At 46.5% G+C, this 25,027-nt stretch overlaps 2 protein-coding genes across 5 annotated transcripts in view; one reads left to right on the top strand and one right to left on the bottom strand.

Moving 5' to 3' along the window:
- Window positions 1–25,027, top strand: part of npnta (nephronectin a) — a 491,735-nt gene that overhangs the window by 445,973 nt on the left and 20,735 nt on the right. For all 4 annotated transcript variants that reach the window (XM_084078173.1, XM_084078174.1, XM_084078175.1 and 1 more), the window contains one exon: window positions 3,650–4,144. In XM_084078173.1, the coding sequence (XP_083934299.1) occupies window positions 3,650–4,144 (495 nt within the window). The remainder of the gene's footprint in view (window positions 1–3,649; window positions 4,145–25,027) is intronic.
- dkk2 (dickkopf WNT signaling pathway inhibitor 2) overlaps window positions 1–25,027 on the bottom strand; it is a 413,162-nt gene that overhangs the window by 157,262 nt on the left and 230,873 nt on the right. The gene's annotated exons all lie outside the window — the stretch shown is intronic.

The following is a 25,027-nucleotide window of genomic DNA, read 5'->3' on the forward strand; positions in this document are numbered from 1 at the left end:
TAGAAGCGATTATGGGTCACATGACTCACATGAGCACTTTAAACCTACCTACTGTATACATCGGCTATTTGAAGATGGCAGATATACAAGCTATACAAGATATACTCGTGATGCAACTCGTTGTGAGCTTGTAGACTGCTATTTTCAAATAAAATTCTTGGTGCAAATTTATTATAAAAAAAACCTGGCAACACTGGCTCAAAGACATCTCACAGACACGGTGTGAAGAGGCGGTGCTCAGGAGTGAAACATGAAACAATAGGAACATTGAAACCATCAACACCTATCATGCAAATGTTGTGTCTGCATGTAATCTAATCTCTATCCCCCAAAATACAAACGAAAACACACATAAAGTAGCCTTGTTTGTGATATGGGTAAAAAGTACAACACATTTTGGTATCAAAATGTGCTTAAAGTACCAAAAGTAAAAGTGCTAATACGTTTGAAAATAGCGTGTGAGCTTGTTGATGTATAAAATAAGGCTAAAGTGGTTAATGTATGTTTTATAATGTAATCATTTATATCTGCAAAGTAACTAGTAACTAAAGTTTTCAAATAATAGTAAATAAAATAGTAAGTAAAAGTATAGACAATTGGAAATACTTCAGTAATGTAAAATTACCTCAAAATTGTACTTAAGTACAGTACTTGAGTAAATGTACTTAGTTACTTCACACCACTGTTTGTTGTACAGCACCTTGTGTAACAGAGAGGACCTCTGTTACTACAGTAACCTTGGTTATTAGTGTTTATTCAATCATTTTTAAACAGGGACATTGGTGGAACAAGTACTCAACTGTTTTGCTTAAGTAAAAGTATCAATAAGTGGTGTTCTAGCAACTCAAGCTTTGAGGTACCCCGTTTGGACCCAACTGCCGAGTTGCATCCTCACCCAGACCGGCATTTCTTTGGGAGGCCTGTCGAGATTTGGAATTTGCAAGGTACACGGACGGATTGTGCGCCATCATTCCTACCGATTGAAAGAATAGCATACAGATGTGTTTACAGTGCCACAACTGTACAGTTAAGCCAGATCAAAGAGAAAGTATCAGTAGTTAAACCACTGTGCACAGTAGTTGATATTTAGACCCAAGACCTGATCTGTGTGTGTGTGTGTGTGTGTGTGTGTGTGTGTGTGTGTGTGTGTGTGTGTGTGTGTGTGTGTGTGTGTGTGTGTGTGTGTGTGTGTGTGTGTGTGTGTGTGTGTGTGTGTGTGTGTGTGTGTGTGTGTGTGTGTGTGTGTGTGTGTGTATATATCTCTCTCTCACAGACAGACAGACAGACAGACAGACAGACAGACAGACATCTCACTCATTGTTTTTTAATCAGTAATTGTGCAATAGTCTGTGTTTCTCTCTCTCTCTCTCTCTCTCTCTCTCTCTCTCTCTCTCTCTCTCTCTCTCTCTGAGCCCCCCCTCTATGAACCCCACACCTCCCATTGTTTGAACAAACCTCTAATTTACATGTGTAAGGAAGATTCCCAAGCAGAGAAAAGAGAGACGTATATCCAGGTATCTTAAAGGCATTTTAAGGTAAACAGTCCTCTCCCGCATTCATTGAAAAACTCCCACCTATCATTTATGTTGGGTGGGTGTATACCTTGCCCATGTATCCAGGTATATCACCTTTTTCACCCAGTGTTGGGGGGGGGGGCTGGAGCTCCGTTTTCATTCTGCATCCTGAATGAGACCTTGACCTACCGTACTGAGATCTGTCTGTTAAGAGTAAAACGGGGGGAGTCTGTTGTTTTCAGACGTCTATTCCCATAAGCTGTTTTTGTCCTCAGGCTGGGTGTCACATAGCGCCGGCTGACAGAAAGCTCATAAGTGTGCGTGTTCTTTTTTTGTGTTTTTGTTTTTGTTTTTGTTTTACTGCAGTTCAATGGCAAAGACATTATTTATAATCATTACTTCATGTGGTACTTTAATCATTTGTCTCAAGTGACAGAGTGTAACATAGAGAATACCCCCTGGCACGGGTCAGGACCTTAACGCTGGCATCCTGAATCATCCTGTCGCCTGCCCATGCAGCGTGAGGCACAAGTGCTCTGACATTGGAGCTGCGATGTTCTATTTGTGTATCACGTATCAAAGGCTCCCTGTAACCCGAGGAGGCGCAAACAGAGTTCAAACCACTTGCTTCTCTCTCCCCACTCATGAAGGCCTTGTGAAGTCCCTCCCCAGCTCTAGTAACCCTCTCCTGAACAATGTGCTAGACAGAACAATGCATGGAAAGGAACGAATTGTAAGGCTTTGATGACAGCCAGTCGGCAGAGCAAATGTCATCTTGAGGACAAGGCTGCACCTTTGAACAGCGCAATCGTTCTTCATACACACTTCACCCACACGCACACATGCACGCTCGTGTACGCACGCGCACCCACGCACGCACGCATGCACACACACACACACACACACACACACACACACACACACACACACACACACACACACACACACACACACACACACACACACACACACACACACACACACACACTATTATGTGCAGACAATATGCATACACAGAGACCAACTTTTGCCTGGAGTGGAGAGGCCTTAAGGGTATGGATCTCACAAAGATCTACTATTGTTGTACGTGCCACTTATAACAATTCACCAAAGTGTAAATTAACTCGGATTTACTCCTCCCCAGAGAGTGTTGTAAGAGAACAAGAGAACAGGAAGAACATATTCCAGATACCTGATTCTTTTGAGTGATGAATAGCCGAGAGACTGCTCTGTGAATAGATATTCAGGAGGTCTCAGGTGAAGACTGTAGATGAAAGACTAGGCCGAAGGGCTTTTTCCTCTCCAAAGCTCCGCTGGCCCTTGCAATTTGCCACCGATGTCATGCCTCATTAACTTAGAGGGACTCGTATTCCAGGGTGCCCTGGTGACTCAGCCAGATAGTGTGCACTTGCCACACAGGCATAGCCCTTTTCTCACCATGTCAGAGGTTCCCAAAAGACTTGTGACCTGTGTCATATGTAGTGTTTGGGTAGCTTCGGAAATGTTTTGGTACTGGTACTGATGCCTAGGATTCCATACGGATACCTACACGCTAAGTATTTCTGTAAAAAAAAACATTTTGCCAACTGTCGCCTTCAACAGGCACATGAAGCAACAGAGAAACCTGAGTGTGTGACTCTTTGTTTTATTTTTTTTTACCTTCAACAAAACACGCCAAATATTCTTCACACATGGAATAACAGCCATATGCAGTAAATGAAATGCTTTATAAAATTAGCAATATTATGATTGAAATCAAACAATATCTGAACAAAGACTTACCCTGGGCCAACTATGTCCGCTAGTGGACTGGTCAATGTCAAATTTCTTGTGCACACTGCAGGTCGAGGAAGTAATTGCCTGATTATTATACTTTTTTGTTCTATATTTTAAAACTGAACATTTTGTAATGGAAGTCAATGGAGAGTCAATATGATGTCACAGCGATATGACATCATGAACATGACCTCCGAGATACACATGGAAGCAATGCTGTTATTAGACCCTGTCTTGCTTTATTTCAACACCTCATCTTGACATGCATAATGTAACTATTAACTTTACTAAATTCTGCCATGTCAATTGCATCAGAAGAGCCTTAAAAATGATGATACATCATCTGTTATCTCTCTCAGCTATTCCTAAGGTGTCCATCCAACCCCCAAGGCCAGGGAAGCCATGGGAACCTCCAAACCACCACAACCACATTCCTGACACTGACCACAGGAGAACAACCACCACCATCCGTCCGCCTCTGACTGCCAAAAGAATCCCCCCCAAAACCACTACAACACCCACAACTACTACTACTACTACTGCTGCTGCAACAACCACAACTAAACTGCCAACGCCGCCTCCGAGGAGAGCAACGCCAGCCCCACGCAAGCCATCTATCCCCACCCGAAAGCCCTTGGTGCCCACCAAGAGACCAGCGGTGCCCACCAGGAGACCGGTTGTGCCCACCAGGAGACCAGCGGTGCCCACGCGCAAGCCCTACGTCCCGCCGAGACGTCTGCCGCCCATCACTCCACCGCCGCCGCCCACAAGACGCCCGCCTCAGCCCGATCCCGTCACCCCTGTAGACAACTCCATCCAGAAGGAGGTGACCAAGCAGAGAGGAGACGTCCACAGTAAGAATGTTTTTTCCTTTTCTTCACATGGGTTTGGTAATGCAACAGTAAAGTCCTGAATGATTGAGTCAACTTTTACTTTTACTCTCAGAGTGAAATCAACACTCAGGTTTCTCCTGGACACATCTTCAATGTTGTTCCATGGGTTCCACTTGCGAACGAACCCCCAAGGTTCTCCTTTCTTGAGCCAAAGCCAACTTGAGCCACCTTTCTGCCGCTTTGCTTGTGTTTGTGTTTGTGTGGATTGCTTTTCTCTTGAAAAGAGGTAGGATATTATGCACATCCCCACATTTTTTTAAACAACCAGTGCTGGACCAAAAACCTCAAAGTAATGAAATGTAGTGTCTGCCAGTGGTGGAGAAAGTACTCAAATGTTTTATTTAAGGATATGTATAAATTCTGCAATGCAGAAGTACTCATGTTACATTAGTAAAATGTAAAACAAGTAAAATTCCGGAATTCAAAATTTACTTGAGTAAAAGTACAAGTATTGGTATCAAAATGTACTTGAAGTACCAAAAGTAGAAAGTACTCATTATGCAGAATGTCCCTTTTCACAAGTTTTCAAATGTGTAAAATGTCTGAAAATCTTTTGAAAATAGCAGATCTACAAGCTCACATGCAAGATCTGCTATTTTCAAATGGCCGAAATGGCCATAAGTAACTAGTAACTCCAGTTTTGCGGAGTAAAAGTACAATATTTGCCTCTGAGATGTAGTGGCGTAGAAGTAAAAGTATTGGAAATGGGAAATACTCAAGTAAAGTAAAAGTACCTCAAAATTGTACTTAAGTACAGTACTTAAGTTAATGTACTTAGTTACTTTCCACCACTGGTGTCTGCACACAGTATAATGCTTTATTAAACAAACCATTTGCTCTGCTCCCCCTCGCTCCCACAATGACCAGCACACTGTTAGGCCAGCCAGGTGGAGAGATGGTGCAGAAAATTAATTGAATCCTGCGGTACAGCGTACTTTGCCTTCCAGCCACATTGGTACTTACATGATAATTGGATTGGATTTTCTATTATGTTCTTTAGAGTGAACTGCGAGTTTGTAGAAGCAAGACAATTTTTTGCTGTTATTGTCTCTCATGTGGGATTGTGTTTTCCTTACATGGAACATGGATTAGTTTTCATCCTCTATTTTAGCGCCAACTGCAATTTTATTGGAGCATTTAATATCGAATAATCCCTCTTCACCAGTCCACAGTAAGAACAGGCAATTTAGTTTTTCTCCCACGTGAGTTAAGATTACATTAATGATATTGTTTGCATAAGTTAGTCCTAGCTGAGTAAAACATGATTTTTACGGCTCATATACAGGAAAATACACAAGAGAAAAAGGTGGAATAAAAACACAAATACATACAAATATGGCTAAATGCTTTTAGAACGAACTGCCAAGTGGGAAAAAGATAAATTATTCATCCTCATATCACGTGTTCCTTTCATACCCTTCAAATGTGAGTGAATTTGCATGTCCTCCACTGAATCCTAAAAATGACTACGCTGTAAATTCCTCAGTGCGCTCATTCATCCATTTGTAACTCAGAGAATATACAAAATGTGTCGCTGTCGGGCAGAAACCAACCTCATATCTCATTTCTCGTGTTCGTGTTTCAAATGTGTGTGTTTTTTCATAAACGAATGCCCTACTTTGTCATACAAGAGAGTCGCCCACATTTTCACTATTTATTTACAAAACAAAAACAACAAAAAGATGTCCAATGGTTTTTGTCCAATGGTTTTGGACATAATTGGTTTCCACCCGAGAGCGACAAAATGTAACATCTCTCAGAGTTAAAATAACACGATTTCACAGTGTACGTTTGACTATAAGATACATAGATCACTTCCCTAGTGCGTCAGAAGTGCCCAGACCTGTCTGTGTATTATGTTAACCCATTTCAAACAGAGACACGTGAATACCACTGGCCTGAGGCTGTTGGCAGTCACTTTTACATACACCAGCTAACTCTTGAGAAAATACAGTGCTATATTGACTTTTATAAGATTTAAAAGAAAATAAATATATTTTAAAGCCCAGGGTGAGCTCATGTGTTTTCAACCACTACATTATGTGAAATCTAGGATGAAATTGAAAATATAAAAGTGCATTAACACAATGCATTACACAACGTTTGTATTAAAATACATAAGACCTCTTTGTCTGTAAGGGGGGGAAATAACAGCTCAAAGACACGTTCTCCTATGTCAAGTTTTCTTCCCCCCCCCCCCCCCCAAAACAAAATTTTAACGTCAGTAAATTAAGTTACACAAATCTGATTGAGAAAACAAATGTTTATTCACAGACCTTGGAGGAATAACAGTTGTGCACGGAATGCAGATACAAATGACAGAGTTTTATAATTATGTTTTTCACAATTTGTAGGCTTTTAAAACGTATCAAGCAATTCCCTAAGCCATTAGCTTACCAACTGTCTAGATAAGACTTGCTCTGGAGATAACCTTAACTATCAACTGAATACATTTCATTTAGTTTAGTTCTACAGTAGTTGTCCTAAATGACTGATTCTTCATATTTTGTAGTCAGAGTTCATCATTGAGTGTACTTGACCATTCACTAGTCCAGTATACCTGTTGTTGACATACCAATCATTATGATGACGCAACAGGTACAATATTGCCAGTTTAAATCAGTATTTTCTCAGCAAGTAGGTTTGAATCCACCCATGAGGGTTGTGAGATCTGTACATCTGTAGGTTCAGGTGTAAATTTATAAATATCCCCATAAATAATAATAGGGTAAATAGTGTACTATTTGATATATTGAGATTAATAGTCAACACTTGTGTTCCAGGTCAAAACCTGGGACATAAATATATGTGTGTATCTAATTTATGTGTGACCTGAGTAAAGTCAGTGAATGGCATTTTATTTTGAATATTAGGAGGGTGCTTATAAGCACTGCAGTCTGCCACCAACTGAATGTGTGTCAGTGTCAGTTATAGTGTCAGTTAAGATGCTTTGACATGTGTGGTGTGGGTCTTGTGGTTCTGAGTCACCTTGCCAGATGGCATCACATAGAAATAGCAAAGAGACAAAATAATATATAATATTAAAGGTGATGATTTTCTTTAGTTAAAATACGTGTTGAATAGCTCTATATTGTGATAGTAATCATTGCTGTAGAGTAACAGTGTCATCACTTCCAATTTAACTTGTTTACATGTATAGGCACGGGTGCCAACATTGCCACAGGGGAGGGTGATCACTGGCACACTGGCATAAGTGTGAGAGAGACATTAGTATCCTCAAAATGCATTTTCTGTTTTTCTGTACTATAGAGCTGGAGAGTCAGGGAGACCTCTGTTACTGAACAAACACTCTAGTCTATAGCAATGATTGCTATCTGAATATATATCACTTACAGCACCTTTAAATAAAAACAACTGCGGGTCGGGACCAGTGGCGCAGCCAGAACGCTAGTATAGGCTGGGCCTAGGCAGGAGCGAAAATTTGCAGTTATTGGGCGGATATTGGGCGTTTTTGGGTGTTTTTTTGTTACTTTATTTCGGTTTTAGGGTTAGGGTTAGAGTTAGGTTAGGGTTATGTTATTTAATTCTTATTTTTGCCTGATTTTACAGATTTTTTATCAAAAAATTAATTATAAAAAAAATTTAAAAATACATTTCCCCAAAAAATGTTTTTTTGCAAAATCGATTGGGTGGGCCAGCTTTCTATGTGGGTGGGCCACGGCCCACCCAGGCCCACCCATGGCTGCGCCCCTGGTCGGGACCATTTCTGCATCAAAAGTACTGTAACCAACAAACTATACTATAAAAACTGGTCAAACATTGGCCAAATTGTCAAATAATGTAAGAACAGGCAAACATTTTGAAAATAGCTGTTCTACAAGCTCACAGAACTGAGCTTGTAGATCTGCTATTTTCACAACATTTATCTGTGGAACCGAGTCAAACTAAATTGAATGCCTCAACTCCTACATTCCAGTGTGAGGGGTCCCCAGTTCAAATATGATTATTTTGGGGGGTCCCCAGTTCAAAAATATGATTATTTTGGGGGGTCGCGGCCTGAAAAGGTTGAGAACCACTGATGTAAATAATACATCCCATGTGTTTGATGTCTTATCGCTTTTTTGGTCATTAGATTAAAGCTTTGTTTGCTTGTCAAGTTGGCAGAGCAGAAATCCCTCATGGCGCTGAGCTCTTATTGACCACCCAAATATTTGCCTGGAATGAAAAAGACAAGGTCAAGGGACAAACCAACATAAAGGACAACAAGTATAGAAAAATCAAACCAGTGCATTACCTGAACATAGCCGTTTGACAAAGGACATGGATTGTTTAATGAAAAGGTGTGTACCCTTGTTTATCAGCTCACTACATGATGTCAAACAGTAGAAAGAGACATAAGCACCAAATACAGCATAAAGTGACTGTCTAATATATCACTGGCCACCATGCAATGTTTCATTGAAACATATTCACTAACTACTGCAGATAGGCAAGACCCTGATTGCCACTTTAGTATGGCACATGTCAGGTTATTGTTCTCCAACAGATTAAATGACAGACTGCATGGCAGCTGAGAAAGCTGCTATCAGTGTAATGCTCAAATGACGCCAGGTCCCATTAAATACAAACACAGACATAGGCACAGCTACAGAAATTCTCACCCCCATTCTCGCTGTCTCTCTCTGTCTCCCACACACACACACACACACACACACACACACACACACACACACACACACACACACACACACACACACACACACACACACACACACACACACACACACACACACACACACACACAGGCATGCTACACCAGTCATACCCTCTCTCACAATAACATTGCCAGTCAAACATGCACACACGCACACAGCCATACCTAGATGCCTGGGATAACTTGAGAGTCTGGTGTGAGTGTTGAATTCTTCCAGATTTCTCTGGCTATCAATCCACCCCCTGTGCCTGCCAGGTGGTACAACCCAGCACAGGGGGACAGGGTGACTTGAAGACCACAATGCAAAATGTTCAGGTGCAGCAATATGCACTATGGTTGTACCACTGGAATAAGCAGCTACTGTACAGGTACTTGTATTTGCTAATATATGACTGTAGTAATATATGACTGTAGTAATTACCATACAGTCAATCTGGGAACCCATCGTCAAATAAAAATGAAAAACAGCGCTCTCTGCTGTTTTTCACTTTTGCATTTGGCTCTGGGGGGGGGGGGATTAACTAGACACATGCTCACTGGAAACCGGGGTTTGGACATGCCTTCAGCCTTCTACTTCCAGTGGTGCGCCTATGTTTTCATTCCTACTTACAATATTTCTCCACGGAACACTAACACCATTTCTCCCAAAGAACATGGATCGTTTTGGTTATAAGCCCACTTGTTTCTATGATGAAAGAACAAGTTAAAATGTTACTAACTTTCCGTGGTTTTGTCGTCTCCGAGGACGCTATTGTTAAATGAGTTTCGGTTTGTTTCCAGTGGGAAGCAAGCCGCACACATGTAAATCCCGCCCACTACATTTGATTGGTTAAAGCGCGGCCTGCTTCCTGATCTGAAGGCACGCCCATTCTAGCCTGGTAAACCCTCCCTCCAGAAATCTCATTTCCGTTTGATTTCTGGAGTGAGTCTGGCCTGATCCGCCTATCTGCAATATTGGCTGTGGGCTGGAGTTGGGCGGGAGTAATACCGTTGACTGACAACCCCTTCAGCCAATGATCGTTTTTCCCCTTCAGCCAATTGCAGTGGATTTTTACCACCTCTGTCACTAATATGACGCAACGGGACTTTTGAGATCGCCATGCCCAAAATAGGTTGCCTTATTGGGATACATGCGTGTCACAGCCCGCCCCTCCCGGTTCTCTGAATTTATATTTTTAAATAGGCTCTGTCATGATTAATTGACCACATATATGAAGTTAAACAACTAAATTCTATCCAAACGATATCTTAATAGTAAATTCCGTGCCTCAAAAAAAAAGTTTGAGACCGTTTTAAAAACGAAACTAAGACGTGAGGGCACTCGGACAACAACAATGGCTGCCGTTCGTCTTTTGTTGGAGGCACTCAGGCTGCACTCGGCTTCATTCGGGCTCACTCGAACTCGCCACCTGATTGGCCAACTGTTGCTGTCAATCACAGAACGATGAGCGACGACGCTGATAGGCTCGTCAGTTCGGCGTACAGAGCCAATATTGCAGAAAGGCGGATCAGGCCAGACTCACTCCAGAAATCAAATGGAAATGAGATTTCTGGAGGGAGGGTTTACCAGGCTACGCCCATTCCACACAGCTATGAATCTGTTCTTGAGAGATTACCATACAGTACAGATGGTGACCAATTAAACAAAAAAACAACATAAAGTGTCTTATAACGTGTCGAGCCACCAGAACTGCTTCATTGTGCTTTGGCATAGATTGTACAAGTCTCTGGAATTCTACTGGAGAGATGGAACACCATTCTTCTAACAAAATATATTCCCTCATTTGGTGTTTTCATAATGGTGGTGGAAAGCACACGTCGGTCGACGGTCCAAAATCTCCAAAGGTGTTCAACTGGATTTAGATCTGGTGTCTTCAAAGGAAGACACATAATTTTCATACTCATTTAAACATTCAGTGACCTCTCGTGTCCTGTGGATGGGGGGTCATTGCCATCCTGGAAGAGACCACTCCCATCAGGATAAGATTTCATCATCATAGGATAAAGGCGATTACGGAATAACTTTGTATTGATGTGCAGTGACCCTTACCTCTTAGGGGATACAATCTATGCCATGACAATGCCCCTCACAGCATAACAGGGCCACCGAACGTGCTTACTGTAGGGGTCAAGCATTCAGACCGGTACCGCTTTCTAGGTGTAACATATTCTCTTGCTGAGAATATGGGGAAGGATGAGTTATCTGTCTATGTAGTTGTCGATGGACGGTTCTTGCTGATCACGTCCTGTATCTACAACTGTAGATGAGTTGCTCTTCTGTTTTTCCTTTAAATACTTCTTGCACTAATGCATGGGCATCATGGTCATCTTATGTGCTCTTTCGACCACAATTCAACCCTATTCCATTTACTGATGTCTTTCCCATAGATGGAAATGCAGATGTCAATTTAGTCACTGTTCCTATTGAAACACTATAGCCAGTTGAACAGTCTTTGAGATTGAAGCTCCTTCCATCAGTGCCACTTGAATCATTCTCTTGCCAACTTGATCCAAATCGAGGCCAACTGAGCCACTCATTTGTCACCTGTCTGTGTGTGTGTGTGTGTGTGTGTGCGCACGAGCGTGTGTGCAATGTTTTTTTTAAATTTCCAATCAAAATGATATTGATTGCCTCTTTATCAAAAACCCTCCAACTTACCACATCAAGTGTCAATGTTGCAAAGTTGTATTGTTGCATTCTTTGACAACATGCTTTGCGAATGCATTTTAGAGCCAGGAAGACAGTATTCACGTCTAGTCCATTTTTTTTGTCAAAGTTGAAATATGGAGATACGAGGTCAGTGTAATGGAATTGAAGGGAGTTTGCAGGGCAGTAGATCACACACTGTGGGCATCTAAAGGACAAGGACAATGTTTCATGGCCCATGTGTCAGTTGACCTTTAATAACTTCAACTTGGGCCGGTATTTCTGCCAGTGTGACGACAAGCTGTTCATAGAAAGAAACTATTTCAGTCCGAGGCTATTTCCGAGGGTGTGTGTGTGTGTGTGTGTGTGTGTGTGTGTGTGTGTGTGTGTGTGTGTGTGTGTGTGTGTGTGTGTGTGTGTGTGTGTGTGTGTGTGTGTGTGTGTGTGTGTGTGTGTGTGTGTGTTTATCTCTGATTCTTCGTGTCTCCATGTGGGCACACATCGCGTCTCACTGTGTGTTTGTGTGGCTGAGGGTTCGGTTGCCACCGCAGTTACTTAGTCGTTGCATCAGAAACAGATGACGATCCCATTACTGTCACCACATTCCTTCTCACATTTGACTTTAAGTCTTTGTATCAACGTGTATACCTTGTATTACAGCCTGTACAGCTGTCAGTAGAGTTTTACCGCGCCTAAAAAGTAACCCATGTACTTATGTCCTACTGGCAATCTATGAATAAAAGCTACAGTAAAATTATAGCCTGTGGCAATAGCAGTGCTATTATTGATCTCGCCCTGCAGGCCAGGACACATTATTTTTTCACTAATAAAACGGGTGTCAAACAGAAGTTACAAATTAATAACATCTGAAATACAAGAAAATAAATGACTATTTACTGTAGTTCTTATCAGCACTTTTACACTACAATCAGCATGTCATCATCCCACAAAACATGAATGCCGATGTAATACTGGGGGGCAGTTTAAACAGCAATACCTCATTATACTATGTACTGTATTAATAGTAAATGTGATTATAATAGTACTCTAATTGTAATGACTGTATTGTGCTCATATTGTGCCCATAGCGCTACAGTATTAGATTGTTACCAGATAGTTTCATACAGTAGCATGCATCACAGTTTTGCAGACAGGAACATTTCTCATGAGCAGATGCTTAATTATCAGACAGTCAGACAGCCCTAAATTGTGCAGTGTCATTCATATTACTACAGTATGTAGGATTAGTAGCCTGTACTCGTTTCCCTTAAAATGTCCATTGCCTCAATGACAATGCATTGGGCGCTTAAAGTTAAATATCTCCCAAACTACAAATGATTTCAAAGAAAAAATGTCAAGCATGCATGTCCACAGTAAGGTGGATTTTTTTAACTGTGAATGGAGTTTCTAGGTGAAAGTGTTTTTTTGAGGTCCCAAATTCGTCCATCGACCTCCATTATAAATCTCTGAACTTTTAAAGGAGTACAATTCTAAAACTATTAAACATTTCAAAGATTCCTTTTCAGGCAAACATGTCCACAGTAAGATGAACATTTTAAAGTATGAATTGGGTTACTAGCAGTAAGTATGTAGGATTAGTAGCCTGTACTCGTTTCCCTTTAAATGTCCATTGCCGCATTGACAATGCATTGGGCGCTTAAAGTTAAATATCTCCCAAACTACAAATGATTTCAAAGAAAAAATCTCTAGCATGCATGTCCACAGTAAGGTGGAATTTTTGAACTGTGAATGGAGTTTCTAGGTGAAAGTTAAATATTTCAAAAAATACAAATCATTTCAAAATAAAACATCTCAAGGATGCATGTCCACAGTAAGGGGGAATGTTTGTACTGTGAATGGAGTTTCTAGGTGAAAGTGTTTTTTTGAGGTCCCAAACCCTTCCATCCGCCTCCATTATAAATCTCTGAACTTTTAAAGGAGTACAATTCTAAACCTATGCAACGTTTCAAAGATTCCTTTTCAGGCAAACATGTCCACAGTAAGATGAACATTTTAAAGTATGAATGAGGTTACTAGGCGTAAGTATGTAGTTGTAAGCCTGCCTTTAAATGTCCATTGCCGCATCGACAATACATGGGGCGCTTAAAGTTAAATATCTCCCAAACTATAAATGATTTCAAAGAAAAAATCTCAAGCTTGCATGTCCACAGTAAGGTGGAATTTTTGAACTGTGAATGGAGTTTCTAGGTGAAAGTGTTTTTTTGAGGTCCCAAAACCTTCCATCCGCCTCCATTCTAAATCTATGAACTTTTAAAGGAGTACAATTCTAAAACTATGCAACATTTCAAAGATTCCTTTTCAGGCAAACATTTCCACAGTAAGATGAACATTTTAAAGTATGAATGAGGTTACTAGGCGTAAGTATGTAGTTGTAGGCCTGCCTTTAAATGTCCATTGCCGCATCGACAATACATGGGGCGCTTAAAGTTAAATATCTCCAAAACTACAAATTATTAAAAAAAAAAAATCTCAAGCATGCATGTCCACAGTAAGGTGGAATTTTTGAACTGTGAATGCCCTGAGCTCCAGAGCTCGATGAATGTTAGGGACCAAAAAAAGTGTCACTACAAAGTACTACCAATCAACTCTAAATTGCCTGAAACGTACTCCTAACAGGTTTTTGGGGGGACGATTTTGGCCTCCACACTTAGTGATTTTTTCGGAATTAACTTTCGTTTCGGTTTCGTTTCGGTAGTGACCCAATGGTGAAAAAATAAATTTACTAAGTCCAGAGCTCGATGAATGTTAGGGACCAAAAAAAGTGTCACTACAAAGTACTACCAATCAACTCTAAATTGCTTGAAACGTACTCCTAACAGGTTTTCGGGGGGACGATTTTGGCCTCCACACTTAGTGATTTTTTCGGAATTAACTTTCGTTTCGGTTTCGTTTCGGTTGTGACCCAATGGTGAAAATTTTTTTTGACTAAGTCCAGAGCTCGATGAATGTTAGGGACCAAAAAAAGTGTCACTACAAAGTACTACCAATCAACTCTAAATTGCCTGAAACGTACTCCTAACAGGTTTTCGGGGGGACGATTTTGGCCTCCACACTTAGTGATTTTTTCGGATTTAACTTTCGTTTCGGTTTCGTTTTGGTAGTGACCCAATGGTGAAAAAATAAATTTACTAAGTCCAGAGCTCGATGAATGTTAGGGACCAAAAAAAGTGTCACTACAAAGTACTACCAATCAACTATAAATTGCCTGAAACGTACTCCTAACAGGTTTTCAGGGGGACGATTTTGGCCTCCACACTTAGTGATTTTTTCGGATTTAACTTTCGTTTCGGTTTCGTTTTGGTAGTGACCCAATGGTGAAAAAAAAAATGTACTAAGTCCAGAGCTCGATGAATGTTAGGGACCAAAAAAAGTGTCACTACAAAGTACTACCAATCAACTCTAAATTGCCTGAAACGTACTCCTAACAGGTTTTCGGGGGGACGATTTTGGCCTCCACACTTAGTGATTATTTCGGATTTAACTTTCGTTTCGGTTTCGTTTTGGTAGTGACCCAATGGTGAAAAAAAAAATGTACTAAGTCCAGAGCTCGATGAATGTTAGGGACCAAAAAAAAAGTCACTACCAATCAACTTTAAATCGCCTGAAACGTACTCCTAACAGGTTTTTGGGGGAACAATTTTTTTTTCGTTTCGGTAGTGACACCATTGTGTCACTACCGAAACGGAAAAAAAATTACTAAGTCCAGAGCTGGATGAATGTTAGGGACCAAAAAAAAAGTCACTACCAATCAACTTTAAATTGCCTGAAACATACTCCTAACAGGTTTTTGGGGGAACAATTTTTCTTTCGTTTCGGTAGTGACACCATTGTGTCACTACCGAAACGGAAAAAAAATTACTAAGTCCAGAGCTGGATGAATGTTAGGGACAAAAAAAAAAGTCACTACCAATCAACTTTAAAGGCATTGTAGGGAACATTAAGCCTAAATTTAAAAAATATGTATATATATATTTTTTGCATTTTCTCCCCTCTATCAGCCACTATATAATGATGCTGGGGTGTTTTCCTTCATTGAAACACAGTCCTCTGTCTGAAATCCGTATTTTCCCTTCTGTTTATGTTCATGTTGTTTATGTCCGGGTCGTAAATTAACGCACGCATGTGCGTGTCCGTGCGCGTCCGTGCCCGTATCAACTTTTTACTTTCGGTTTTAAAACGCTCTCAAACTTCTTTTTTGAGGCACATAATTTACTTTTAAAAAATCGTTTGGATAGAATTTAGTTGTTTAGCTTCATATATGTGGTCAATTTATCATGAAAGAGCCTATTTAAAAATATAAATTCAGAGAACCGTAGGGTCGGGCATTTCCGCGAATTGTATCCGCATAAGGCAACCTATTTTGGGCATGACTCATTTAAAAAGTCCCCCCTGCGTCACCCCCTGGTGGTCGGGGAAAAGAACTGCTGGAGGGGCGGTGTTTGACAACAGTTTTTTTCTTTGATTATGTCTGAACTCCCTACAATGCCTTTAAATTGCCTGAAACATACTCCTAACCGTTTTTTGGGGGAACAATTTTTTTTTCGTTTCGGTAGTGACACCATTGTGTCACTACCGAAACGGAAAAAAAATGACTAAGTCCAGAGCTCCATGAATGTTAGGGACCCAAAAAAAAGTCACTACCAATCAACTTTAAATTGCCTGAAACGTACTCCTAACAGGTTTTTTTGGGATTTTTTTTTTTTTTCGTTTCGGTAGTGACACCATTGTGTCACTACCGAAACGGGAAAAAAATTACTAAGTCCAGAGCTGGATGAATGTTAGGGACCAAAAAAAAAGTCACTACCAATCAACTTTAAATTGCCTGAAACGTACTCCTAACAGGTTTTTGGGGGAACAATTTTTTTTTCGTTTCGGTAGTGACACCATTTTGTCACTACCGAAACGGAAAAAAAATTACGAAGTCCAGAGCTGGATGAATGTTAGGGACCAAAAAAAAAGTCACTACCAATCAACTTTAAATTGCCTGAAACATACTCCTAACAGGTTTTTGGGGGAACAATTTTTCTTTCGTTTCGGTAGTGACACCATTGTGTCACTACCGAAACGGAAAAAAAATTACTAAGTCCAGAGCTCGATGAATGTTAGGGACCAAAAAAAAAGTCACTACCAATCAACTTTAAATTGCCTGAAACGTACTCCTAACAGGTTTTTGGGGGAACAATTTTTTTTTCGTTTCGGTAGTGACACCATTGTGTCACTACCGAAACGGGAAAAAAATTACTAAGTCCAGAGCTCGATGAATGTTAGGGACCAAAAAAAAAGTCACTACCAATCAACTTTAAATTGCCTGAAACGTACTCCTAACAGGTTTTTGGGGGAACATTTTTTTTTTCGTTTCGGTAGTGACACCATTGTGTCACTACCGAAACGGAAAAAGAATTCCAGAGCTCGATGAATGTTAGGGACCAAAAAAAGTGTCACTACAAAGTACTACCATTCAACTCTAAATTGCCTGAAACGTACTCCTAACAGGTTTTCGGGGGGACGATTTTGGCCTCCACACTTAGTGATTTTTTCGATTTAACTTTCGTTTCGGTTTCGTTTCGGTAGTGACCCAATGGTGAAAAAATAAATTGACTAAGTCCAGAGCTCGATGAATGTTAGGGACCAAAAAAAGTGTCACTACAAAGTACTACCAATCAACTCTAAATTGCCTGAAACGTACTCCTAACAGGTTTTCGGGGGGACGATTTTGGCCTCCACACTTAGTGATTTTTTCGGATTTAACTTTCGTTTCGGTTTCGTTTCGGTAGTGACCCAATGGTGAAAAAATAAATGTACTAAGTCCAGAGCTCGATGAATGTTAGGGACCAAAAAAAGTGTCACTACAAAGTACTACCAATCAACTCTAAATTGCCTGAAACGTACTCCTAAAAGGTTTTCGGGGGGACGATTTTGGCCTCCACACTTAGTGATTTTTTCGGATTTAACTTTCGTTTCGGTTTCGTTTCGGTAGTGACCCAATGGTGAAAAAATAAATGTACTAAGTCCAGAGCTCGATGAATGTTAGGGACCAAAAAAAGTCACTACAAAGTACTACCAATCAACTCTAAATTGCCTGAAACGTACTCCTAACAGGTTTTTGGGGGGACGATTTTGGCCTCCACACTTAGTAATTTTTTCGGATTTAACTTTCGTTTCGGTAGTGACAAACTTTCGATCAACTAGTGACAAACTTTCGAGCTCTGGACTTAGTAAATGTATTTTTTCACCAAGAACCTTGGCCTTGAGTCTTGGGACTCAAGGCCCAAAAGAGAAATTTGATGTCTCCGCGGGAGTAATTGGTTCGACTCAAGACTCTTTTGGGTCTTGAGTCTTGGGGGGGAAAAAAAAGTGCACTAGTTAGATTTGAACCGGGAACCTCCTGGTTGCAAGTCCTGTATCTAAACCACTGCACCACAAAGGTCCTTACCTGTTCTGTTGACTTGCGTGTAATTTTCTGAAAGATTATATAAAGGTAAAAGCCCCAGGTAAAAGTTAGAAAGATGTCCTTGTGGGATTTGAACTCAGGACCTTCAATATGCAAGGCCTGAATCTTAACCACTGCTCCACCATGGTATATACTTTCTATGGTCTCTTGCACGCTCTTCAGTGAAAGATCAGATAAAGGTGCAGGAGTCGGGTATTGGTTGGAAACCTGTCCTGGTTGGATTTGAACCGGTAACTTTCTGGTTGCAAGTCCTGTATCTAAACCACTGCACCACAGAGGTTCTGACTTGTTCTGTTAACTTAGCCTGGTAAAGTTTGTACCCTTTTCCCTTTAAATATCCATTGCCATTGACAATGTATTGGGCGCTTAAAGTTAAATATTTCAAAAACTACAAATCATTTCAAAGTAAAACATCTCAAGGATGCATGTCCACAGTAAGGGGGAATTGTTGTACTGTGAATGGAGTTTCTAGGTGAAAGTGTTTTTTTGAGGTCCCAAAACCTTCCATCCGCCTCCATTATAAATCTCTGAACTTTTAAAGGAGTACAATTCTAAAACTATGCAACATTTCAAAGATTCCTTTTCAGGCAAACATGTCCACAGTAAGATGAACATTTTAAAGTATGAATGAGGTTACTAGGCGTTTCACTAGTAAGAGACCACACCTTCTGCTCAAGTTTACGGATTTTATTGAACGAAAATGGGTGGACGTGTGTGGATGTGGAACCCGGGAAGGGCGAGACTCAGGGTGGGGGGAGTATGTCTCGTGAGCGGACGGCCACCGGGGCTCGAGTCGGGTGGCGTTGCCTTCGCTCGGGATACTGCCCCCCCCGGGTTCCTGGAAGAGAAGAAGGAAACAGGGTTAGTATTGAGGCGGCGGAGGTAGTTGGGGTGGACGGGGGGAGCGTTCTTGACCACGAAAGTAGTAGGAACATGGAGCAAAGGCTCGCAGCTGCTTTTAAGCTCGTCTACTGAGGTGATTGTGACGTGAGATTGGCTGGCTGATAATGGAAGGCAGGTGTAGGTGATAAGGTGATGACGAGCGGGGAGTTGCCGTGTTAAGCAGAGGGAGGCCTCCACTCCTGAACTTGCGTTGTTATATACAACTGCATTTCACTAGTAAGAGACCACACCTTCTGCTCAAGTTTACGGATTTTATTGAACGAAAATGGGTGGACGTGTGTGGATGTGGAACCCGGGAAGGGCGAGACTCAGGGTGGGGGGAGTATGTCTCGTGAGCGGACGGCCACCGGGGCTCGAGTCGGGTGGCGTTGCCTTCGCTCGGGATACTGCCCCCAAAGAGCAGGGAGAAGAGCGTGTGGTCTAGGGACGGAGGGGAGTGAGTGTGGGGACCCCCATCGGGGGGGAAACGGAGCGACCGGTTACGTGCGGCCCAGGTGGAGATGGGCGTTACGAACATCCTGGATGTTACTCCTGATGTAGGTGTGGTAGGCCTGAGAGGACCAGCGGCCGAGGACGCGAATCAGGTGGTCCGAGAGACCCTGTCTGGAGGCGGTGGAAGCGGCACCGATGCGGAGGGAGTGGCCCGAGTAGAGCTGGGAAGGGAGGCCGGATAGGGTTAGAATTTGGCGGAAGTGGCGGTGGAACCAGAATCGGGTGGCTATGGTGCCGGTCTCGGTGGTGAACAGGGGGTCGAGTGGTGAGGCGTCGAGAGAGAGTCTCAGGGCGACGTAGCGTGAAAGGGGTTCGTAGGGACTGAGTGGAGTGCCGGTTTTGAAAATGTGGATGACAGAAGTGCGCCCTAGCTGGTCGGTCTTGCTACGCCTGAGAGTGAAGGTGAGGGAATCGGTGGAGTGGAGAGCGAGGTCGGAGAGGCTAGGGTGACGTGAGGGGTTGTAACGAGAGGAGGAGGAAGTAAATTCGGAGCAACGCAGGAACCCGAAGAATGCCAGCAGGAGCATGCACTCAAGCGTGAGGTCGACCAGGGGGGAGTGGTAACCGGAACGGAGGGTGACCAGGCAGCTGAGGAGCAGGTCAGAGGTGAGTGGGTGACGACGGGACGGAACCGGGGCCTCGTTGCGGGCGAGGCCTCGGAGCAGCATGGAGACGTGGGGGTGCGTGATGGCAGAACAGGGGGAACCGTGTATTAATTTGAGGAAGAAATTGATGCCGCTGAGGTAAACGTGCAGGGTGGAGGTGCGGAGTTGGAGACGGGAGTGAGCGTGGGTAATGAACGCGGCAATGACCGAGACGTGAGTGGAGGGGAAGGGGACGCCTACGGAGGCGTGGAACCTTTTGAAGGCGTTCCAGGCGGTGAGGTAGCTGGTGAGGGTTCCGGGTGAATATCCGTTGAGGATGTGGTGACGGGCTTGGATGAGGAGGTGCTGGAGCTGAGGGGTCAATGGAACACAGTCTCCGAAAATGGAGGAACGGGAGTGGGGTGCAGGTCTGCCTCCGGGGCTAGCTGCCGAAATCTCTGGAAAGAGAGGCGGGAGAGAGAATCTGCTATTAGGTTGAGGTGACCGGGGATGTGTGCTGCGCGGATGAGAAACTGGTGGGTGACGGATGACCAGGTGAGACGGCGGAGTAGGGGCGAAATGTCGGGGGAGTTGGAACGGCCTCGGTTAATGATTTCGACCGTGGCGGTGTTGTCTGAGTGAATGAGGATGCTCCTCCGGGACCATTCGTGACCCCAGAGGAGCGTGGCAATGACAACCGGATATAACTCGTGGAGGGCGGAGGAAGGGTGGATGGCTGAGTGGGTGAGGGTGGCGAACTCGGGGGGCCAGGCGGAAGCAAACCAGCGGCCCTGGTGGTACCCGCCGTAGCCGATGGAGGGGGCGGCGTCTGTGAACAACTGGATGTCGTCGGGGTGGGTGATGAGGGAGTCGTAAAATAGTGTTATGCCATTCCAGTTTGACAGCAGGTGGAGCCAGAGGCGGAGGTCGGTACGGCACGATTCGTCGATGACGACGTGTTCGTGCAGGGAGTGGGCGGTGTGGGCGGTGGTGAGGAGGTGGGAGATGAAAGGGCGCCCCTGGGGAATGATGCGTAGTGCGAAATTAATGTGGCCGAGGAGGGCGAGGAGCTGGCGCTTGGTGCAACGGGGAGTGATGAGGTAATTCTGAATGAGGAGGGTGATCCGGTTTAGTTTGTCCAGGGGGAGGGAGGCTTGAAACGCCACGGTGTCGAGGGTGATGCCGAGGAATTCTATGGAGGTGGCGGGGCCGACGGTCTTCTCCTCGGAGAGAGGGACACCGAGTTCTGAGAAAACTGACCGGAGGATGGACAGGCCGTGTGCCGGGGGGGGAGGGGGGGGCTCGACTAGTAGGAAGTCGTCCAGGAGGTGTACTAGGTGGGGTATCGGGTGGTTATTGGAGAGTATCCAGCAAAGTGCTTCGGATAGGCTGTTAAAAATTTTGGGGCTGCTTTTACAGCCGAACGTCAGGCGGACGGCGAAGTAAAAGTACCCCTTCCACTGGACCCCGAAAAAAGGCCAGAAGTCGGGGTGGATGGGGAGGACTTTGAAGGCGTTGGTGATGTCGGCCTTGGACAGGAGTGATCCGCGGCCGGTGAGGTGGATGAGATTGATGGCGTGGGTGACGGTGGAGTAATGCATTGAAAAGTCGTGACTGGGAATGAGGCTATTGATGCTGGGGGTGGGTGTGTTGTGGGGTGAGGAGAGGTCCACGATGAGGCGCTTCTTCCCAGAGTATTTTCTGGTCGCAACGCCAATGGGGCTAATGCGGAACACCGGGAAGGGAGGTGTTTTGAAGGGCCCCATCATGAACCCCTCCTTGACCTCCTTAGCAATGAGCGTGTCAACTGCCTCGGGGTCGTGCACTGCGGAGAGGAGGTTGTGACAGGTGTGTGAAGTGGTGGGGGTGGCTAGCATGCCGGGGTGGAAGCCGTGAGTGAAGCCGTCGACTAGGAAGTCGACAAACTGGCGATCGGGGTGGTGACGGAGGGCGTGGATGAGGGCTGGGATTTTGACGGGGGTGCTGAGGTGGCGGCCTAGTCACGCGGTGGCCGTGGGGTTGTGTGGGCAGGTGGGGCGGGAGTGGGCTCCTCCACAGAAAGAACAGACGTGGAGGAACCTGCAGGAGGACAGGGGGCAGCCGTCCTGATTGAAATTGTTGCACACCTGGCGCCCAGACTGGTAAAGGACGGGCCGGCCGTGTCTGTCGGTGGCATTGGAGGAGGAGATGTTGGTGTCTGACTTGGGAATGAGGGGTGGGGGGGGAGCTGCAGAGTAGGGGCGAGGGTGTGGGGGTGTGGGGCGAGGGCGGGGGGGTGGCGGTGGTGGGCGGCCGGTGAAAGTGGCACTGGGTTTGGAACGAGGCTTTGGGGCGGCCGTGTCGACGGCCGTGGTGCAGGCAGCGGCGGGGTGGGAGGGGGCGCCGCACAGCAGGCAGGACTGGGCGGTCCGGGACGTGAAGACCCTGCAATAGATCTCCTGGTCCTGGACCCCCCAGTAGGTGCCTAAGTTAAGCTGCTGAAGGCGGGCGGCGGCTTGTGTGGCAAAGAGGACGTGGTAGGCGTAGAACCCCGTGCCGCCGAACCGAATTGCCAACTCGAGGACGAGCGTTATGTAGCTGTCCAATTCGGCCCGGCGGCGGGGGTACAACGCGCAAACCACGTCCCTATAGAGGGAGAAGGCATAAGCAAACTCGGCGGGAGTTAGGTCTCGGGAACGAGAGGGGAGGGGCTGACGGAGCTGGGCGAGGCAACCAGACGGGGTTATGATTTCCCTGTTGCGGAGGGGGTCGGTAATGGAGGGCTGGATAAGCTCCGCCAGGTCGATATACGCACCGTTAAGGATGTGCTGGCGGAGGTTGGTTGGGACCGGGGATGGCCGGTTGACTGAAAGGACGGGTGTGTCTACCGGGGTGACGGTGGCCAAGGTGTAGGTGGGAGCCGAGTGGCCGGAGTGGGAAGGAGCTTGAGGAGCGTGGGTGAAGAGGGAAGAGAGTAGAGAGAAAACTCGGGCTGGGTCATTGGGAGGCGTGGCCTGAGTGGCGAACGCGGGATGTGGCCGGGCGCGGCGACGTGCCGAGCGGCGAGGAGGAGAGGGGGAGTAGTAATGGAGGACCGGATCTTGGGCGGGGGGCGGGTGGCGGTGTGCCGGGCGCTGTGGAGGAGCAGCGCGAGCGGGTGGTGAGGGTGAAAGGGAGTCGGGCTGGTCGTGGCGGTCGTGGCGGTCGTGGCGGTCGCGGCGGCGAGCCGGGCGCTGTGGGGGAGCAGCGCGAGCGGGTGGTGAGGGTGAAAGGGAGTCGGGCTGGTCGGGCTGGTCGTGGTGGACGTGGCGGTCGCGGTGGCGAGCCGGGCCCTGGGGTGGAGCTGCGCGAGCAGGTGGTGAGGGGGAAGGGGAGATGGGATGGTCGTAGTGGACATGGAGGTCCGGGTGGCGTGCTCGTTGCTGAGGAGGAGCCGAGCGAGCCGGTGGTGAGGGGGATGGAGAGGCGTACCGCACGGTGCGACGCCATTGGCGCTGGGGGGGGGGGGTCCGGGGGGGCGAGGCGGGTGAACGGCGAGACCGCCGAGCGGGGGGAGGGGACGAGGGGGGAGGGGGTGTGCGCTGGCGTGGCGGCCGGCGCCGGGGGCGAGCGGGGGGCGGCGCTGAGCCGGAAGCGGCGTGTGGAGCGGGGAGCTCCGCTGAGCCGGAAGCGGCGTGTGGAGCGGGGGCGCGCTGGGCCGAGGATAGCGCGCGTCGGCGTGCGGTGGGGAGGGAAGAGGGCGGGGCACTAGGCACCCGCCGTGTTTGAGAGGGAGGGGGGAAGGCAGAGGGGGGGGGGACGTAGACGTTGGAGGGAGGCGAGGCGGGGGAAACCTGCCGGGGGGGGGAGGCGGGGGGGGAGGGAGACAGAAGGGGCGGGGCACTAGGCACCTGCCGTGCACGAGAGGTAGAAGGGGGAGGCGAGGCGGGGGGAGCCTGCCGGGGGGGGAGGAGGGGGGAGGGGTTGGAAGTGGTTGGGGCACTAGGCACCCGCCCACGAGGGGGGAGGAGGGGAGGAGGGGTGGGAGTGGTTGGGGCGCTAGGCACCCGCCCACGAGGGGGGAGGAGGGGGCGAGGGGAAGGAGTGGTTGGGGCACTAGGCACCCGCCCACGAGGGGGGAGGAGGGGGCGAGGGGAAGGAGTGGTTGGGGCACTAGGCACCCGCCCACGAGGGGGGAGGAGGGGGCGAGGGGAAGGAGTGGTTGGGGCACTAGGCACCCGCCCACGAGGGGGGAGGAGGGGGCGAGGGAAAGGAGTGGTTGGGGCACTAGGCACCCGCCCACGTGCTCGTGGGGGAGGAAGGGGGGCGTTGGAGGCAGGCGATGCGTGCGCCGGTCCACGTGCGAGTGGGGGGCGGGGGGGAATGGATGTGGACCGTGCACGTGTCTGCTGGGATGATGTTGTTGTTGTCGCCGAGGACGCCAGCTGGGCGGCGCCCTCTGGGCGAGCGGCCCGGGTGGGCGGGGCCGCTCGTGACCTTCCCGGACCTGCGGTGCGGCGGTGCGCCAGGTACAGGCGGAATAACGCGGCCTTGCGGTCCGTCTGCTGGAAGGGAATGCCCCCCGCCGCCAGCACCCGGTGCAAGCCGGGGACCGTGATGTCAGAATAAGCGAATTCTGGCCCGCCGGCATCGGGTGCGTGGCGGCGAGAGGCGGTGGAGCGCGACGAGCGCTCAGAGCTGCTGAAACGAGCGGGAGGAGGCGGCGGGAATCGCTCCTGCCCTGGCTGGGCTGGTGGAACTAGCCGCGAGCTACGGCGGCTCCCGGAGTCCGAGGCGGACGGGCCGGTGTCGGGGACGACGCCCTGGCTGCCCGGGGAAGAGAAGAGGTCCTCATCTGAAGCGTGGAGGAAGAGCTCCTGCTGATCCATGGCGGCTGGATAGCGCAGCGGGCAGCGAGTTGTTTTTTTTTTTTTGTTTTGTTTTGTTTTGTTTGTGTTTGTTCTTGATCTTACCGTCTGCTGTGAAGATGAAGGATGGTGAGTAACACTTACGGTGCGATGCAAGACGGACTGATAAGAGTACTGTAGATGAAAGTTTCGAGAGGAGTGCAACAAGTATTAAGCAATACTTCTTTCTTTAGCAACTTAGCGCG

The sequence above is a fragment of the Gymnoscopelus microlampas genome (genome assembly GCF_963454915.1).
Source record: "Gymnoscopelus microlampas genome assembly, chromosome: 2".
Lineage (NCBI taxonomy): Eukaryota > Metazoa > Chordata > Actinopteri > Myctophiformes > Myctophidae > Gymnoscopelus > Gymnoscopelus microlampas.